This window comes from Bos indicus, chromosome 22 (genome assembly GCF_029378745.1).
Source record: "Bos indicus isolate NIAB-ARS_2022 breed Sahiwal x Tharparkar chromosome 22, NIAB-ARS_B.indTharparkar_mat_pri_1.0, whole genome shotgun sequence".
NCBI lineage: Eukaryota > Metazoa > Chordata > Mammalia > Artiodactyla > Bovidae > Bos > Bos indicus.
Window position 1 is genome coordinate 57,016,083 of NC_091781.1, and position 17,030 is coordinate 57,033,112.

Here is a 17,030-nt window from a genome sequence, read left to right on the forward strand (position 1 = left end):
CTTCTAGGAAAATGCAAAAACCTGTAAAAAGGGATTGTCAATAGCCACTAACAACTCATATTGAACAAAGATTAATTCAGCCTGCTGAAAATGGAAAGCTCAGAAATAAGGAAGCCAACAACAACTTGGCCAGGAATCTCTGGATTTCAAAGAGGTTCCTATCAGCAACCACCATTGTCTTCAACCTCCAAAATGTGTTGGTCGCTCAGTCATGTCCTACTCTTTGTGACCCATGGACTGTAAGCCTGCCAGGCTCCTCTGTCCATGGGATTCTCCAAGCAAGACTAGAGTGGGTTGCCATGCCCTCCTCCAGGGGATCTCCCCGACCCAGGGATTGAACCTGGGTCTCCTGCATTGCAGGCAGATTCTTCACCATCTAAGCCACCAGGGAAGCCCCAAATTTCCCCCCAATTTCCATATGTCAGCATCTAAACATCTCTCAAACTATCTTCTTACTGAAAAACAAGACCTCATTCCCAAATTTGTTTTAGAAAATATGTTCACCTCTGGAATGGGTCCTAGGCCGCAGGAGGCCATGGACAAAGAATGAAAGGCATCAGTGGAGGGGGAAGGTGCAGAAACGTGAAGAAACAGAATTAACTGTTTCCACAGTTCCCACTAGAATCAGCAGCCCTGACACTTGCAAAAAAACTATTTTTCCCTTAAATTCTTACTCCTAATAAAATAGAAAAATTGCCCACGACACTACTTAATGTGTGTGCGCTCAGTCACTCAGTCGTGTTCAACTGTTTCCACACCCATGGACGGTAATTCACCAGGCTCCTCTGTCCATGGGATTCTCCAGGCAAGAATGCTGGAGTGGGTTGCCGTTTCCTTCTCTAGGGGATCTTCCTGACCCAGGGATCAAACCTATGTCTCGTGTGCCTCCTGCACTGGCAGGTGGATTCTTTACCACTTGGCCACCTGGGAATCCCATGACAATACTTAGAAGGAAATTAAGTGTGGAATTCTTCCTCATATCTACTCTTAGTCCCACCTGTTGCTACAGTTTCAATACGTATATATTTAAATCTGTTGTGGATGTTACTGCTTGAAATCTGTCCGCAGCACAATCCTATGAAGAAAGCAGAGCAGGTTTTATGACTCCAGTTTTAAGGATGAGGAAACTGAGAGTCAGAGAATAGCAGCTTGCTGTGGCTAAATTAAACCCAGACCTTCTGACTACAAATCTCCAAAGCTGTTCAGAACATCATGGTGCTTCTTGAGGTCTTTTGGCTCCAACCTCACCAGAGAAGATAAATACCAGCCCCAACCTTCCTGCCATCTTTCATGGCACTGTTCACTGGTTTTTTCTGTCAAATATATACATTCAGGAAATGAACTATTTGATTGAATATTATAATACAACTCAGCATTGGATCTCTTGGCTCAAATCTCAATGTAAAACACAGCTAGTTGCCAGAGTTAATGCAAATTGCAGGATACATTGATCACTGACACTTTGAATGCCCCTGGGGGCCTGGGGCTATGCCTTGTGAGTGTTGCTAAAAACAAAAAGATTATGATGATATATGTAGCTTTTGGTAGATATTGCCATATTGTTTCCTATAAAAGGTTTTTCCAGTTTGCAGTCCATCAACTATATTCACCTCACTTTTCTGCACACAGTATTACGCTTTTAAGTGTTAATTGATATACAAGCAGTATACAATCACAGTTTCTGCAAGAGAACCCCAAGGTAGCACTAAAGGGAAATCATTAATCTAAATACTCATGGCAAACAAAGTTTAACAAATGGCTGGAATAACTAATAATATTGTTCAAATATTGTTTCCTATAAAAGGTTTTTCCAGTTTGCAGTCCATCAACTATATTCACCTCACTTTTCTGCACACAGTATTACGCTTCTAAGTGTTAATAGATATACAAGCAGTATACAATCACAGTTTCTGCAAGAGAACCCCAAGGTAGCACTAAAGGGAAATCATTAATCTAAATACTCATGGCAAACAAAGTTTAATAAATGGCTGGGATAACTAATAATATTGTTCACTTAAATCAAGTTTCTAACTAAATTAGTTAACCAGCTAGCTCTATGGCACCTGCAACTCAGTCCAGGAAGCCCACAGAAAAATACACAAGATCCAAAGACAGAGACCTGGGTGGTAGTCCTGACTGTATCACTTCCTGGCTATTTGACTTTGGGTAACCTTCCCACCTTAATTCCTTCATAGGTAAATTAAAATAACATTAATTACTGCCCCACAAATACTACCATGCACGCATGCTAAGTTGCCTCTCTTGTGTCTGACCAGCTCTTTGCAACCTCAAGGATGCTAACCCACCAGGCTCCTCTGTCCATGGGATTCACCACGCAAGAATACTGGAGTAGGTAGCCATGCCCTCCTCCAGGGGATATTCCTGACCCAGGGATCAAACCTGTGTCTCTTACGTCTCCTGCATTGACAGGTGAGTTCTTTCCACTAGTGCTGTCTGGGAAGCCCAAGGACTACTGTATGGAGAATTAAATGAGACAATGAATGTGACAGTCCTCAAAGTATAATTTCTACAACTGAGCCATCTCAAAAACAACTTACCCCAAGACTGTTTCAAAACATTAGTAATGAGTGTTTTCTCAACCATGTGCAACAAACTACTCCAACCAAAATGAAGGAATATTCATTTAGGTTTGTCCTATTTTTCAAAATTATTTTTAGTGTCACAGAAACCTGTCTACAAATGATCTTACTTGACTCGAAGGCTCCTGTAAATACTCATATGTAAGCTGCTGCCTCAAAGCTGCTATGAAAATCTGCTTGTCAGGATGGAACATTTATTGAACATTTCCCAGGTTCTAGTCACATTAAGCATTTTTGAGAGTTTATGTCAACTGATTTTCACAAGAACCCTTTGAAATATACTTTATTTCCTCTTTATAGTTGAAGAAACTGAAGTTCACAGAGAACAAGACATTGCTCAACATAAAACAGGTGTCTGTGACACTGAGGAAAAGAAACACCAACGTGTTAGATGCCAAGGAGAAATTTGGAACATTGTTATCTAGTGATTACAGAACATAGTCTAAAGAGTTGAACTGCTGCTGCTGCTACTAAGTCGCTTCAGTTGTGTCTGACCCTGTGCGACCCCATAGACGGCAGCCCACCAGGCTCCCCCGTCCCTGGGATTCTCCAGGCAAGAACACTGGAGTGGGTTGCCGTTTCCTTTTCCAATGCGTGAAAGTGAAAAGTGAAAGTGAAGTCGCTCAGTTGTGTCCGACTCTTAGCGACCTTATGGACTGCAGCCTACCAGGCTCCTCCATCCATGGGATTTTCCAGGCTAGAGTACTGGAGTGGGGTGCCATTGCCTTCTCTGAAGAGCTGAACTACCTGGGTTCAAATCTCAAATTCACTATAAGTTTCCTCATTTGTAAAATTAGGTTAACAACAGTAATCTGTTTCATAACTTAATAAATGAGTTAATACATTTACTTAGAACACCTTGAGATTTCCCTGGTGGTCCAGAGGTTAAGATTCTGTGCTCCCAATGCAGGGGGCACGGGTTCAATGCCTGGTTGGGAAACTAAGATCCTGCGTGACCCACAGTGCAATCAGAAATAATAAATAAAGAGCAGATGTGCATATGCTGCTGCTGTTTAGTCACTAAGTCATGTCTGACTCTTTGCAACCCCACAGATTGTAGCCCACCAGGCTCCTCTGTACATGGGATTTCCCAGGCAAGAATACTGGAGTGGGGTGTCATTTCCTTCTCCAGGAGATCTTCCCAACCCAGGGATCGAACCCCCATCTCCTGCATTGGCAGGGGATTCTTTACCACTGAGCCACCTGGGAAGCCCCATATGTACACACACACATATATACCACCACCTGGAAAGCCCAAATACTACTGCATGGAGGATTAAATGAGACATGGATGTGACAGTCCTCAAAGTATAAACTGTCTCTACAAATAAGCCATCTCAAAAATAACTTTCTGTATAAAAGAACCCCTATCACATTGTATACCCAATACATTAGATATTATTGTTATCATTTCTCCTGTCATCATTTCACCCTGCTTATCCAAACCTCCCTTCCTCTTTTCCCTGTCCTGAAACGTATATGCTGACTAGCCAGAAGTTCTCTTACACACATTTTACGCATTACTGCTGTTGTAATTTTGCTTTCTCTTCCTTTTAACTATAATGCCTCTCTCCTTCCTTATGAATACAAATCTCACTTAGCCTTCAAAGCCTAGGTGAGACCTAGCCCTTCTGTGACATTTGTGACTTTATCAGCCCACAGTGATTTCTTCCTTCTCTGAACAACTCTTTATACCATCAAACAATCTCACCTTTAGAAATCAAATTTCTAAAGGACTCTGAAGATAAATGATTTAGCTCTAATCCCTAATTTCTGAAATAGAAAAGGAGGCTTCAACAGTTAAACTGCCTGTGGTGAAACAAAAAGTTACATGGCAGAGGAGAGATGTGAATCCAGATATTTTAAATGTTTGCAATGATCTTTCCACTATACAATGCTAATTTTGTCTTCCCTAAGATTCTATACAAGTTCTCAAAAGTGAAAGCATGCATTATATAATTTATCTAATTCCAAGTTTTTCACTTATTTTGTAGTCTTCGTGGAAACTAACAAACTGGAGTTATTAGCTCTTCGCTAATTGATTAGCAGATCAATCTTTCATTGCTGTCCTTTTCCCCAGGAATTAAAATGTTAGTAAACCTAGGACTCTACAGAACTTAAATTCTCATCATCAGCTATGCCTCAGGATGTGATAGGACTGAAGAGGGAATTATATCCATAGGTGTCCCAAGAGGCACATCACAGGGTCCGATGACAGAAGATTCATTCTATATCACTAAAACTTTGAGGTATAAAAGAAAACACAGTCTTAAGCTGTGTTATTATTAATATTAGGGCCCCTCCAAGGATTCAAGTCCACAATAGAGAGAGGGGATTTCCAGTTTACTCCCACAAAGCCCAAGCCTCCTTTTGTAGGATTAAATCAGGCTCAAGTTACTTCATAAAGTTGTTAGGTCCCCTAAACAAGAACTAGATACACACAATGTCCTGGAAAGGGATTAAAGCTGGGCTTGGGAGGAGTAGAATGGAAGAAAGGTCTTAGACAGAAAGAAAAAAGAAAGACATCTTCATGCCCAGGCTGAGAGAGCAGAAGAGGCAGAGAGCACAATAGCTGTTCTCCAGAAAGGAAGGAAGAGCAAGCATGGGGTGTTCATGCGCATCAAAAAACGACGAGCTGGAAAGCTGAATAGCTATTTAATATTTGGCAAGCAACGACTTTTATGAGCCTGTTTGTTCATCATCATGAAGATAAAATGAGACAATGGGTATGAATATGTTGTGCAAACTGCAACACAGTGCACCCAGCAGGGATCAAGAAATAAATGCAGTTAGCCAACACTGCGAAATATGTATTCAAATGTTCTTCCATCTATCAGGGAAAGAGAAATTCAACCACAAGTCCCCACTATTGAGGAGGAAACATACACAGTGGGCATTACAGGATCAACCCCTTTTTTGGGGTGGGATTTCAACATTCAGAAAACTAAGATCATGGTATCTGGTCCCATCACTTCATGGGAAATAGATGGGGAAACAGTGGAAAGAGTGTCAGACTTTATTTGGGGGGGCTCCAAAATCACTGCAGATGGTGACTGCAGCCATGAATAAAAGACGCTTACTCCTTGGAAGGAAAGTTATGACCAACCTAGATAGCATATTGAAAAGTAGAGACATTACTTTGCCAACAAAGGTTCATCTAGTCAAGACTATGGTTTTTCCAGTGGCCATGTATGGATGTGAGAGTTGGACTGTGAAGAAGGCTGAGTGCCGAAGAATGGATGCTTTTGAACTGTGGTGTTGGAAAAGACTCTCGAGAGTCCCTTGGTCTGCAAGGAGATCCAACCAGTCCATTCTAAAGGAGATCAGTCCTGGGTATTCTTTGGAAGGAATGATGCTAAAGCTGAAACCCCAGTACTTTGGCCACCTCATGCGAAGAGTTGACTCATTGGAAAAGACTCTGATGCTGGGAGGGATTGGGGGCAGGAGGAGAAGGGGACAACAGAGGATGAGATGGCTGGATGGCATCACCGACTCGATGGACGTGAGTCTGAGTGAACTCCGGGAGTTGGTGATGGACAGGGAGGCCTGGCATGCTGCAATTCATGGGGTCGCAAAGAGTCGGACACAACTGAGTGACTGAACCGAACTGAACCACATGGTATCAATGCTGTAAGAAAGGGGTACTGAAAGGGGAGTACTTGAAGATGAGCTTTTCATCCAAGGACATGTGAGCCATATACTGACCTATGCCTCCTCTTTCAAAAGTTTGCAAGCATTACCACATAGAGCAAATCATAGAGCCAAAGTCTTTGAAAGAAAAACACACAAAAATGATAACATGGAACTAACGTAGCACTGTAAAGGATCTTAGAGAATGTCTGTGTCCATGCTCTCATTTGACAGGGTTTAGAGAATCAAACTCCAAAGATGCAAAGTGGTTTAACTAAGAATACACAGTGGCACGTTTTAAAATAAGTTTTTACTTATGTCTTTACTGGCTGTGCTGGGTCTTTGCTGGTGCTTGGGTTTTTCTCTAGTTGCACCGAGTGGGGGGCTACTCTCTAGTAGCGGTGCACAGGATTCTCACTGTGGGGGCTTCTCTTGCTGCTGAGCACAGGCCCTAGGACTTCAGTAGTTGTGGTTTCCGGGTTCTAGAGCAGAGCCTCAGTGCTGCTTAGTCACTCAGTCGTGTCTGACTCTTAGTGACTCCAAGGACTATAGCCTGCCAGGCTCCTCTGTCCATGGGATTTCCCAGGCAAAAATACTGGAGTTGGGTGCCATTTCCTTCTCCATCAGGCTCAACAGTGGCACATTTTTAACGGGTAGTGGTACAAACACCTCTAACCACAGCATTATTCTTCTGTGTTCCTACAGCATCTTATCCATACTAATTACCATGCTATACTAAAATCCTACTTAAATGTCTGTCCTCTCCCCTTCTGGACTGGAAGATCTCAGTGGACAAGGCCTACGCCCAACTTAATCTTATATTCCCAGCACCTGGCTTGTGTTTAAACACTCTAGTGAACTGAACATATCCCAGTTAACTCTTTTGTAAATTTGAGGGGAAGGTATGAGATTCTGGGAAACTTGCTATTTTGGCCTCCATTCCGAACTTGGGTACAGAAAGACAGTAAACAATCTTAGGCAGACAGGGACACTAAGGTAAAAATGCATCCCTGGGAGCAAGGTCATCCTAATACTACAGTCCTACTAACTTTATTATACTGTTGGAGTTTGATGAGTAGGCTCTAAGAGTCTCCTTCAATCATTTTACAATGATCTTTGCTGAAATAACAATAACACAAATAAGAATGAAATTATTGGTGGAGATACAGTGCAATATTATGCTCAAGTGGTTCTTTTTGAAGCATTCACAACTCCACAATAACTCCTTAAAAGAAGTAAACACAACAGAATTTTCAGAGTAAAAGGGTTAAATTTAAGGAATCTACTGATAGAGTAATTAAAGAGTGAGAAGATGAGAATTCTGGTCTCCATTCTCTCACTAACCTCTTATTTGACCTTGGGCAAACCATTCCATTTCTCTGGGCTTAGAAGAAAGCCTTAGAAGTTCTAGATCCTAGTTCTCAGTAAACCTGAACAAGCCACTTTGCCTCTTCAGATCCACATTTCCCTCATTTATAAAATAATCTGGATGATATAACAGCTCTAAAAACTTAGGATTCTAAGCTATAGGCTACTGTTGCTATAACAATGAAATTCTATGGAATCAGTATGTTTGTATTAGAAACAGGACATATCGATAAAACATCTGGCAGAGAGAAGCCTCAGACCTCACTTGAGCTTCCCACCCCAAGTTTCAATTCAAATATTTCTCTTGAATTACACCCAAGCACTGGTCCAGGCTACTGTACTTTGAATTCCCCTATTCTTAATGAAATGCCCAAAGACAGACCAGAGAAGAATGGAAACACGTGCTTCCCAGATAACAAACACATCAAGCTGGTCTCATGGTGGTCTCCCTCTTTTCTACCGGTGCACTTTGCTTATGCCATCCACTGTCTGGACTGAGCAAACTTGTCTCTTTTGATTTAAATCCTTTGAAGCTCAGTTCAAATCTCACTATTTCCATTCTAGCCCACATCCATCTCTCCCTCTTTCAAACATCCACAATACACCGTTGTAGTAGAGATTAAATGATATTTGTAAAGAACGTGGCACCACACATGACATATAGCAGTGGCTCAAAAAAGGATCGGAGTTGGTGCTTTACCACACCTTTAGCACTAATCACATAACCTTTAATTCAGTGCATCCTAAATTTAATGTGCTTGTGAATCACCTGGAGGTCTTATTCAAATGCAAATTACAATTCTGTAGGCGTCAAGTGGGACCTGATAATCTGTAGTTCAAAAAGCTCCTGCTTAAGAAGGGTTCTGTGCCCATCAGTCTTTAGACAAGTTCATTGCCGAACCATTGTCTATTTGTGCCTTTTAATTAATATTGCTGTGTATTAAAGAATAAGCAAGTCCTAATGCCCAAAGTATATTAAAAGTAGAGGTAGTGTGTGTATATGTGTATATGTATATATAAGGCATGTGTGTGTGTGTGTGTGTGTCTTAGTCACTCAGTCGTGTGCGACTCTGCGACTCCAGAGACTGTAGCCTGCGAGGCTTCTCTGTCCATGGGATTCTCCAGACAAGAATACTGGAGTGGGTTGCCATTTCCTTCTCCAGGGGATCTTCCTGACCCAGGGATCAAATCCATGTCTCTACGTCTCCTGCATTGCTAGGTGGGTTCTTTACCATCTGAGCCATCAGGGAAGCCTATATAATGTATAATATATATATTTTAGAAAATTTATGAATTATTGCCTAGCTAAAACAATTTATGACATTTTGATTCCACTTGTTTTACTTAGTATGAATAGAATGCTAGATTTCTAACTTATATTCACATAAAAAACTTTGATATAGTTCTATGTATTTTGGCATTTAGTATTACTGATAAAAGTAAAGAAAATTTATTATCTTAGTGATTGAAAGGAGAAGGCAATGGCACCCCACTCCAGTACTCTTGCCTGGAAAATCCCAGGGACGGAAGAGCCTGGTAGGCTGCAGTCCATGAGGTCGCTAAGAGTCGGGCATGACTGAGTGACTTCACTTTTACTTTTCCCTTTCACGCATTGGAGAAGGAAATGGCAGCCCACTCCAGTGTTCTTGCCTAGAGAATCCCAGGGACGGGGGAGCCTGGTGGGCTTCTGTCTATGGGGTCGCACAGAGTCGGACTAGACTGAAGCAACTTAGCAGCAGCAGCAGTGATTAAAAAAAAATTCGAATGAGGCTTGAAACTTCCAACCCAATTCTGAGGATATAAAGAAATACTATGCTGTAAAAAAAAAGAAAAAAATCCAGGAAATTAAAAAGTGATACAGTATTATTAACTCAAGTACACATTTTGTTCAAATTTCACAAAATTTTATGCTAGTGTCCATTATTTGTTTTCATACCCTATTCAAGACTCCATATTGTATTCAACTGCTTTGAGCAGCTTCAGTTGCATGCAACAAATTGTGATAAATTCTCTTTTCATTTTTATTCTATTACAAATAGTTTCTAATTTTCCTTGTTATGGCTTCTTAGATACACCCATCATTTAAAAGTAGACATTTAATTTCCAAATACATGGGATTTTGTTTAAAGTATCTTTAATACTAATTTCTCATTTTGATACTAATTTCTCACTTAACTGCTTTCTTCTCTGCAATTACCCTCTGTTTTTTTCAGTCTTTTATTGAGACATGTGATGGCTAAGTTGTGCATTGTGCTTGAAAATATGTGGATTATTTTCAAATATCTTTTGATATTGATTTCTAACATAATTCCATAGTGATAAGAAAACAGACTCCATATGATTTTAATACGTTTAGACCGTGAAACTTTTGCACCTTGTTTTGTGTCCCTGGATATGTTCCAGTGTCTCCCAGTTTACAGTCTATGGGAATTTACATAGAAATTGTAGTTCCTACAAATTCTGTTGTTGTGTAAAAATTGTATACATCTAATTATGTTGAATTGGTTCATAGTGCTTTTCAGGTCTACTATATCCTTCTGTTTCTCTGTATATTCATTCTATTAATTTTTGAGTGTTTGATACTTAAACTTCAACTAAAATCTTACATTTATCTACTTAAAAAAATAATTGTAATACATAGTGGAACTATATGTAACCTTCTGTATTTTCCAAGTCTCCTGTAAATGCGTTACCATACTTTCATAATTAAAAAAATTAAAAACAACAACAAAGACAAAAGTAGAGGTAGTAAGTTCAGTTCAGTTCAGTCGCTCAGTCGTGTCCAACTCTTTGTGACCCCATGAATCGAAGCACGCCAGGCCTCCCTGTCCATCACCAGCTCCCAGAGTCTACCTAAACCCATGTCCATCAAGGTAGTAAAATGATCCCTTAATAAATTTAAAAATAAAAAGAAAAGCTCCTGTTGATGCCACCTCTATTGATCCAAGAACCATAGTTCTAATAGGAGGGGAAGTTTCTGGAAACTTTTTAAAATGTATTTATCTTGTCTATTTACCCAGACAGAAAGATCTTAGAAGAGAGGTACTATGTCTCATTTTTCTTAGCATATATACCCTATACAGAGGTGTTCAATAAACATCTGTGGATTTACCAATCTGCAGTCTCTAGATACTCTAGATAGTCCCTAGAACACCTATACCATCCTGATTTTCAAATTCAAACACTGAGACATTTGATGTTGAAAAAGCACTTGGTCACTGGAATTAGTTTCACAGGAACAGAGGCAGGGAAGAATCTGAGAGAAAACTTACCTCATAACCAGTGAGAATATAATACACAGAAAAAGTAATATATACAATTAGATGCTTGTTCCTTGTTTAAGCACAAAGGTCATTAAAATGCAGTCTTAACTGGACTTCAAATTCAGGTACAAACTGTGAAAGAAAACATGCATTTTCAGGCATGTGTGTGTGTGTGTGTGTGTGTGTGTATACACACAATATACATATATATTATTATATATTAATACAGCTATTATCATATAATAGTAATTTCTTAAAATAAATTATTATAATTACAGTAATAATTAACTAAAAAGGTATATAATGAGCTTGATATCACTTTTTAGTGGAACAGAAACATTTTTCAATGATTCTTTAATGTGCAATTAATCTCAAGGCCTCAGGCACCCAATGAAAACACATTTCAAGCAAAAAAGAGAGAGAGAAACACCCTCCAATTTTCCCATCAACCTGGTTAGTGATAAGATCCCCAAATTCCATTGCCCACAATTATGCTACAGAAATTCAAAAGAATCAGCTTGTATCAAGGCTGCCTATTTTAAGCCCCCCTTTAGATTTCCAATTATTGAAATACTTGTTAAAACTCCATAATTCAAATGGGACCAAAATTCTTAAATTTTACTGGGAGGCTATACTTTGACTTCCTATTCAAGCACCAAGAAAATAATATCAGGCATGTATGACACTTGCTCACAGAATACTATGTAGGTAGCTTAAACTGTGAGACAAATTTACTAAAATCAACCTTTAGAACAAACAATACCTTTTAAAGTCACTGAGCTTGTCATAAACAGGCATCTGCTTCTTAACTCATAGAAACTTTTCAATAAAACGACTCAGCAATATTTAACTGAGATGTTTTTAACAAACATAGACACCTTAGAAGAAGACAGACTCTGCAAGTCTGAGAACTGCTGTTAAGCACAGAAACACAGAAGCACAGAACTGTTGTCAAGCACTAGACTCAAACTGGGTTTATGAGTTTTAATAAATCAACATTATTACTTCAGAGAAAACAGTTGGGAGTCAGGCCATAGGAAAATGGCCTCTACTACTTTCATCAGAAGTCTAGTCTCCAAGGCAAGGTAAATTTTGTGGTTTATGCCAGGTAAGTAGTCTTCCTAGAGAATAACACTACCCAAGGAGAGTTTCAAATCTCAAGCCACTGAAGCAGTTATAAACACATACCCATACAAATGAGTATCTTCCTACCTGTGGGTACCTAACTGGTAATTAGATCCAAAACAAATGCCTTCAACAGGGTAGGAGAGCAGGAGCGTGTACAGGAGGATCAGATTCTTGCATAAAAAATGAAGCACTGATTTCATTCTCGTTTCTCCCCTCCTTTTCCTGGCCTTTCTTCAGGACTCAGCCTTTGTGAAGCTTTCTCCAATGACTTTAACTCTCACTAATCATTACATCTATTGAATGCCTGAAACATTAGTCTCAACTAATTATTCTAGATTCCTTTTTCTTAACTGTTTTATGTTTCCGTTTTGTCTCTCAAATTAGAGTCTGAGTTCCCTGTAAGGTACACTGCCTAGCCTCTAGAGGGAGCTAATTATTAATATTACTAATAATAAAATAATAATAATAGGAGGTAATATAATGGAGTGGCAATAATGGAGTCAAATAGGCCTAAGCTCAAATTCTAGTCCTACCATTTGAATGTGAACACATTACTTACTTTCTCCAAGCCTCAGTTTGGTGGTAAAAATTTGACAAGAGATCTATTCGAACACCTAGTACAAGGTTTGTCATATAACAATGCTCAAAAAGCTTAGCTACCTTTCCTTCCCACTTAATAAGCACTTGTTGATTTTGAACTGAGTTAGAGTAATTCTCATAGGGTACTGCCAATGGCACCATTGTACACTCTCTTACCTTCCCCATTACACTCTTCCTTGTGTCTTTGTCATTTCCTTACAAAGGTCCCTTTAGATTTTCTACTCTGCCGTCCTAAGAAAAAGCCAACTGCACAAGTCACTCAAGTGACTATTTAGAATGGTCATGTTTACCAGCCAGCAAGAGGGCTTCTCCACATCTACATCTCACTTTCATCACCCCCACGCCAGCACTCTCTCCTTGTAGGTCTCCCAGTAAGAAAATGATAGAGAAAACCAGAGAAGTCAGAAGAGGAAATGGAGATAAATAACTCAGTGGTCCCTCTGTGCCTGCCTCTTGGGAGGAAAGACTTAGGGCTAGTCTCCAACCCCAACTCTAGTGAGGAAAGGAAAAACCACCAACAAACAAGCCAAAAAAAAAAAAAAACACACAAAAACAAAACGAAACCCTTTCCATGGTCCAGAAGAAAAAGCAACCCCTTTCCCTCACCTCTTCATTTCTTCAAGCCCTTCACCAGTCAATTCCACTATCACCTCCCACCCCAACCATGCGCCCCTGGGTCAATTTCCTCCTCCATAAATTAGAACCTCTTTTAACGAATTTGTCTTAAACAGACCTCATTCATGCTTTTATCAACTAGAGGTCACATAGTGCCCCAACCTTCACCATTCCAAGTTGGAATATCCCTTTTAAAAAACAGAAAAGAAGAAAAGAAGAAAAAAATGTTTAAGTTCCCCATCTACTGCATTAAGGCAGATCTCTTTTTATTTGTGACCCTTTAATGATCCAGAATATTTTACCTCGGTCATCATCCTTTAGACTGGAAAAAGCCACCATCACTTCCACCCCAAAACACTAATACCCCCTTCCAAAAAAGATTTTATTAAGCCACATATCCCGACTCCCCCCCCTCCCCCCCCCCCACACACACACTCACACACCTGGGGCTGCACAAAATACAAGAATCGTACTATTCTTAAACGATTTCCCCATGCTGTACAGGTCCGTGTACACCTGGGCTCCCACATCTGTGATCTGATCAACCCTGATGTCAATACTGACATCAGCCTTCAACCGACCAGGTGAAAAATTACCTTTGCCCTCTCCACCTCACCACCCCGCCCCTCAAAATACCTATTTTAATCCCTTACTCGCCCCCCACCCCCCGGCTTCATGAAGCAGAACCCATTTTATTGGCCTTAAATGTCCCTCCGGAGCCTCGGGACCCTTTTCACCTCAGCTTTTGATGTATAGAGGCAGAAAAGTCTGTCCCCTCCGCGACCCCTCAGAAAGAAGAAGAAGAAAAAAAAAAAAAAACAAAAAAACTACTTCTTACGACTCTTCCCTATTGGATAAAGTAGCTCCAGCATATTATGAGGGATTGAGTCAACTGAGGGGCTGTTTTACCTCAGACTTCACCTTTCGAAGCCGATCACTGCCTCCCCCGCCCCCTCCGCACGCGCGCTCGCAGGACCTGTCCTCACCGCGGGCCCCCAGACCCTGGTTTTCGTCGCTGTGACACCTCCCTGGGCCCCGGAGCAGCTTCCGCGCGGCCCCCGCGCCCCCAGCCCGGAGCCCCTGGCGGCGGCGGCGGCGGCCGGACACCTACCAGTCGGTGTGCGGCTCGTCGACCACCAGCAGCACCTTGGCCTTCCTGGCGGCGGCGGGCGCGGGCGCGGGCGCGTCCACCAGGCCCGCCGAGGCTGCGGTCTGCTTCACCGCCTGGGACAGCGAGCTGAAGAAGCTGCTGCCCACCGACGGCGCCGGGGTCGGCTGCGGCGCGGGCTGCGGCGCGGGCGCCTGGGCGGGCGGCGGCCTCCGCTCGGGGCCGGGTGAGGCGGCCGGGGGCGCCGACGAGGCCGAGGCCGCGCCCGGGCCGGGGGGCGGCGGCGGCGGCTGCTGGGGCTCCGGCCGCTGCAGGTCGGTCATGTAGCCATTGGGCAGGTTGGCGATGAAGCTGCTGTCCGACAGCCGGCGCCGCAGGAAGTTCATCATCTGGCTGAGAGGCTGGGGGCGCGCGGGGCGGCGGGGCCGGGCGGCGCAGAGGGCGAGACGCAGGCGGCGGCGAGGGTCTGAGGCGGCTGAGGCGGCTGAGGTGGCCCAAGCTCAGTCCGCGACGCGAGAGCCCAGCAGCAGCCGGGGAGGACTGGGCCAGGCGGGCGGGGCGGCGCGAGGCTCAGCGCCAGGGAGCGGGCGGGGGCGGGGGCGGGGCCACGGATCGCCCCGCCCCTCTCCGCAGAGCCGGCACCGCCCCCGACTCTCCGCCAATGCCGCTGGCGGGGAGCCTCCGGTCTGCGGGGTCTGGGGACTTGGGGTCTGCGGGGTCTGGGGACTCGAGGTCCGGGGAATGCCAGGGCTCCTGCGACCTGGGCGCGGCTCTGTGGGGAGGGCGTGGAAGCCAGTCCTGCTCCCCAAGAAGTGGGTAAGGGGAGCCGAGAGCCCCTATCCCTTTTTTGACTGGGGGAGAAAAGAACCGTGTCCCACCCGAGATGGAGGCTAGGGAAACTGTCCCCATTGGGAGCGAAGAGAAATGTCAGCTTCCCCACCCTGAGGTGAGAGAGGAGCCATTCCTCTCTCGCGTGCGGACACGCACATGCACACACACACACACACACACACACACAAAGGCGGGAATGAGAAAGAAAAGAACCACCTCCCTTCCCAAAGCAGGGGAAAAGTGCCATCTCCCCAACCCCCAGGTGAGGGAGAAAGGAATAATCCACCCCCAGTAACACACACGCACGCACACACGCATACACCCTATAGTGAGAAGAAAAAGAACTATCCCTTGCTCAATGCTGGGAGAGAAAATCACCCCCCACCACACACCCTAAGGTGACAAGACCTCGTGAGGAAGCCAAGGGTCATCTCCTCCACTTTGGGGAGTAAGGGGGTGGGGGATAGGCTCTCTGCACCCATCTTAGAAGGGTGTGTGAGATGCACTTTCAGCACCTGCGCCTTAGAGATGCCTCACCCTAGAGCACGTATCCTCTCTTCCTTCTCTTCCTTAAGAGAGAGAAAAGGTGAGAGGCTGGAGATGCCCTTCCCCCAGGAGGAGCCCCCCCAAAGTGAGACATCTAAGACTCCCCCACCCCTTCTCTATCCTTGCTAACAGGTGTTGGTACATCCTGTGTTCTGCCAAGAAAGTCTCCTGTTAAAGATCGATGTCTTTTTTCCAGTTCATTTATTGGCCAGATCTGCCTTGACCTCCGTGGAGTTTTTCTGATTAAGGCCTTCTCATGCACATTCCCTAAATTTTGTATGCCCTCCACCCCCAGACCTTTGTTTTCACCTCTCAGGAGATATACTTAGTCCCCACATTGAATTGGAGCAGGCCACAGCATATACACATTATATTCAGACCACTCTGAGTGATGTGTGACCTTTGGCAAAATCAGACCTCCCAGCCTATTTTCCTCAGCTAGTAAAAGGAGATCACGCTTTACAAAAGTGTCACACAGAGCCAGTGAGATCATGTATGTAAAGCACCTGGCACACAGTAAGTATTCCAGGAGTGGTGGCCAGATTCTTACTCTTATTGGAACTCAGTGCTCAGTAAGTTAAGTATATACTGGATTGAATGGAATCACTGAGCAGCTTGGCACTAATGTTGGCAGGCAGTCTTTGCTTCCTACATCCCAGCTGGCACTCAGCTTGAGAGCTGGAGATGCACAGTCCAGCCCTGAGCCAGAAACCCAGTGATGCCCGAGAGGTTTTCGGTCAACTGTAGTAATACAGCGGTCCTCCCGTCTCCTCCCTGGCTTTCCTGATAGCTCAGTTGGTAAAGAATCCTCCTGCAATGTTGAAGACCTGGGTTTGATTCCTGGGTCGGGAAGATCTGCTGGAGAAGGGATAGGCTACCCACTCCAGTATTCTGGCCTGGAGAATTCCATGGACAGTATAGCCCATGGGGTCGCAAAGAGTCGGACACGACTGAGCGACTTTCACCCATCTCCCTAATGACGTGATTAGAAAGTGGCCCCTGTTTGTGAGTTCATTGTCCATGTGGGCTAGAGGAAAGAGTAGGGAGGATCAATCACCACAATAAGATGTGAGAAACACTGTCATACAACAAGGGATTCATTCTGCCTGTGAGGCTTAGGGATGGCTTCTCAGAGCAGGTGGCATTTGTGATGGGTCTCGAGGCAGCTGTAAGAGTTTACCAGCAGAGAAGTGGAGAAAGCATGCAGACAGGGAAGTCCTAGAGGAATGTGCCTTGATGACTCCTCCAGGAAACCTTTCCTCAGTCCCCACGTTGCACTGTTTCATTGCCTGTGCTTGGATTCATCAGAGTCCCTGAAGAAATGATAACAGAATATTCTGA

The 17,030-nt window shown here is 43.4% G+C and overlaps 1 protein-coding gene across 4 annotated transcripts in view; it reads right to left on the bottom strand.

Annotated features, from left to right (window-relative positions):
* The window catches only part of SYN2 (synapsin II), a 190,233-nt gene extending 175,394 nt beyond the window's left edge, over positions 1-14,839 (bottom strand). For 2 of the 4 annotated variants that reach the window (XR_011563085.1, XM_070776937.1), the window contains exon 1: positions 14,316-14,839. Coding sequence is in view for 2 of the 4 variants with exons in the window: in XM_070776937.1 (XP_070633038.1) it covers positions 14,316-14,701 (386 nt within the window). In the remaining 2 variants the exon portion in view is untranslated. The remainder of the gene's footprint in view (positions 1-14,315) is intronic. The other 2 variants (XR_011563086.1, XM_070776936.1) reach the window with 2 other exon arrangements.
* Between the last annotated feature and the right edge of the window lie 2,191 nt (positions 14,840-17,030).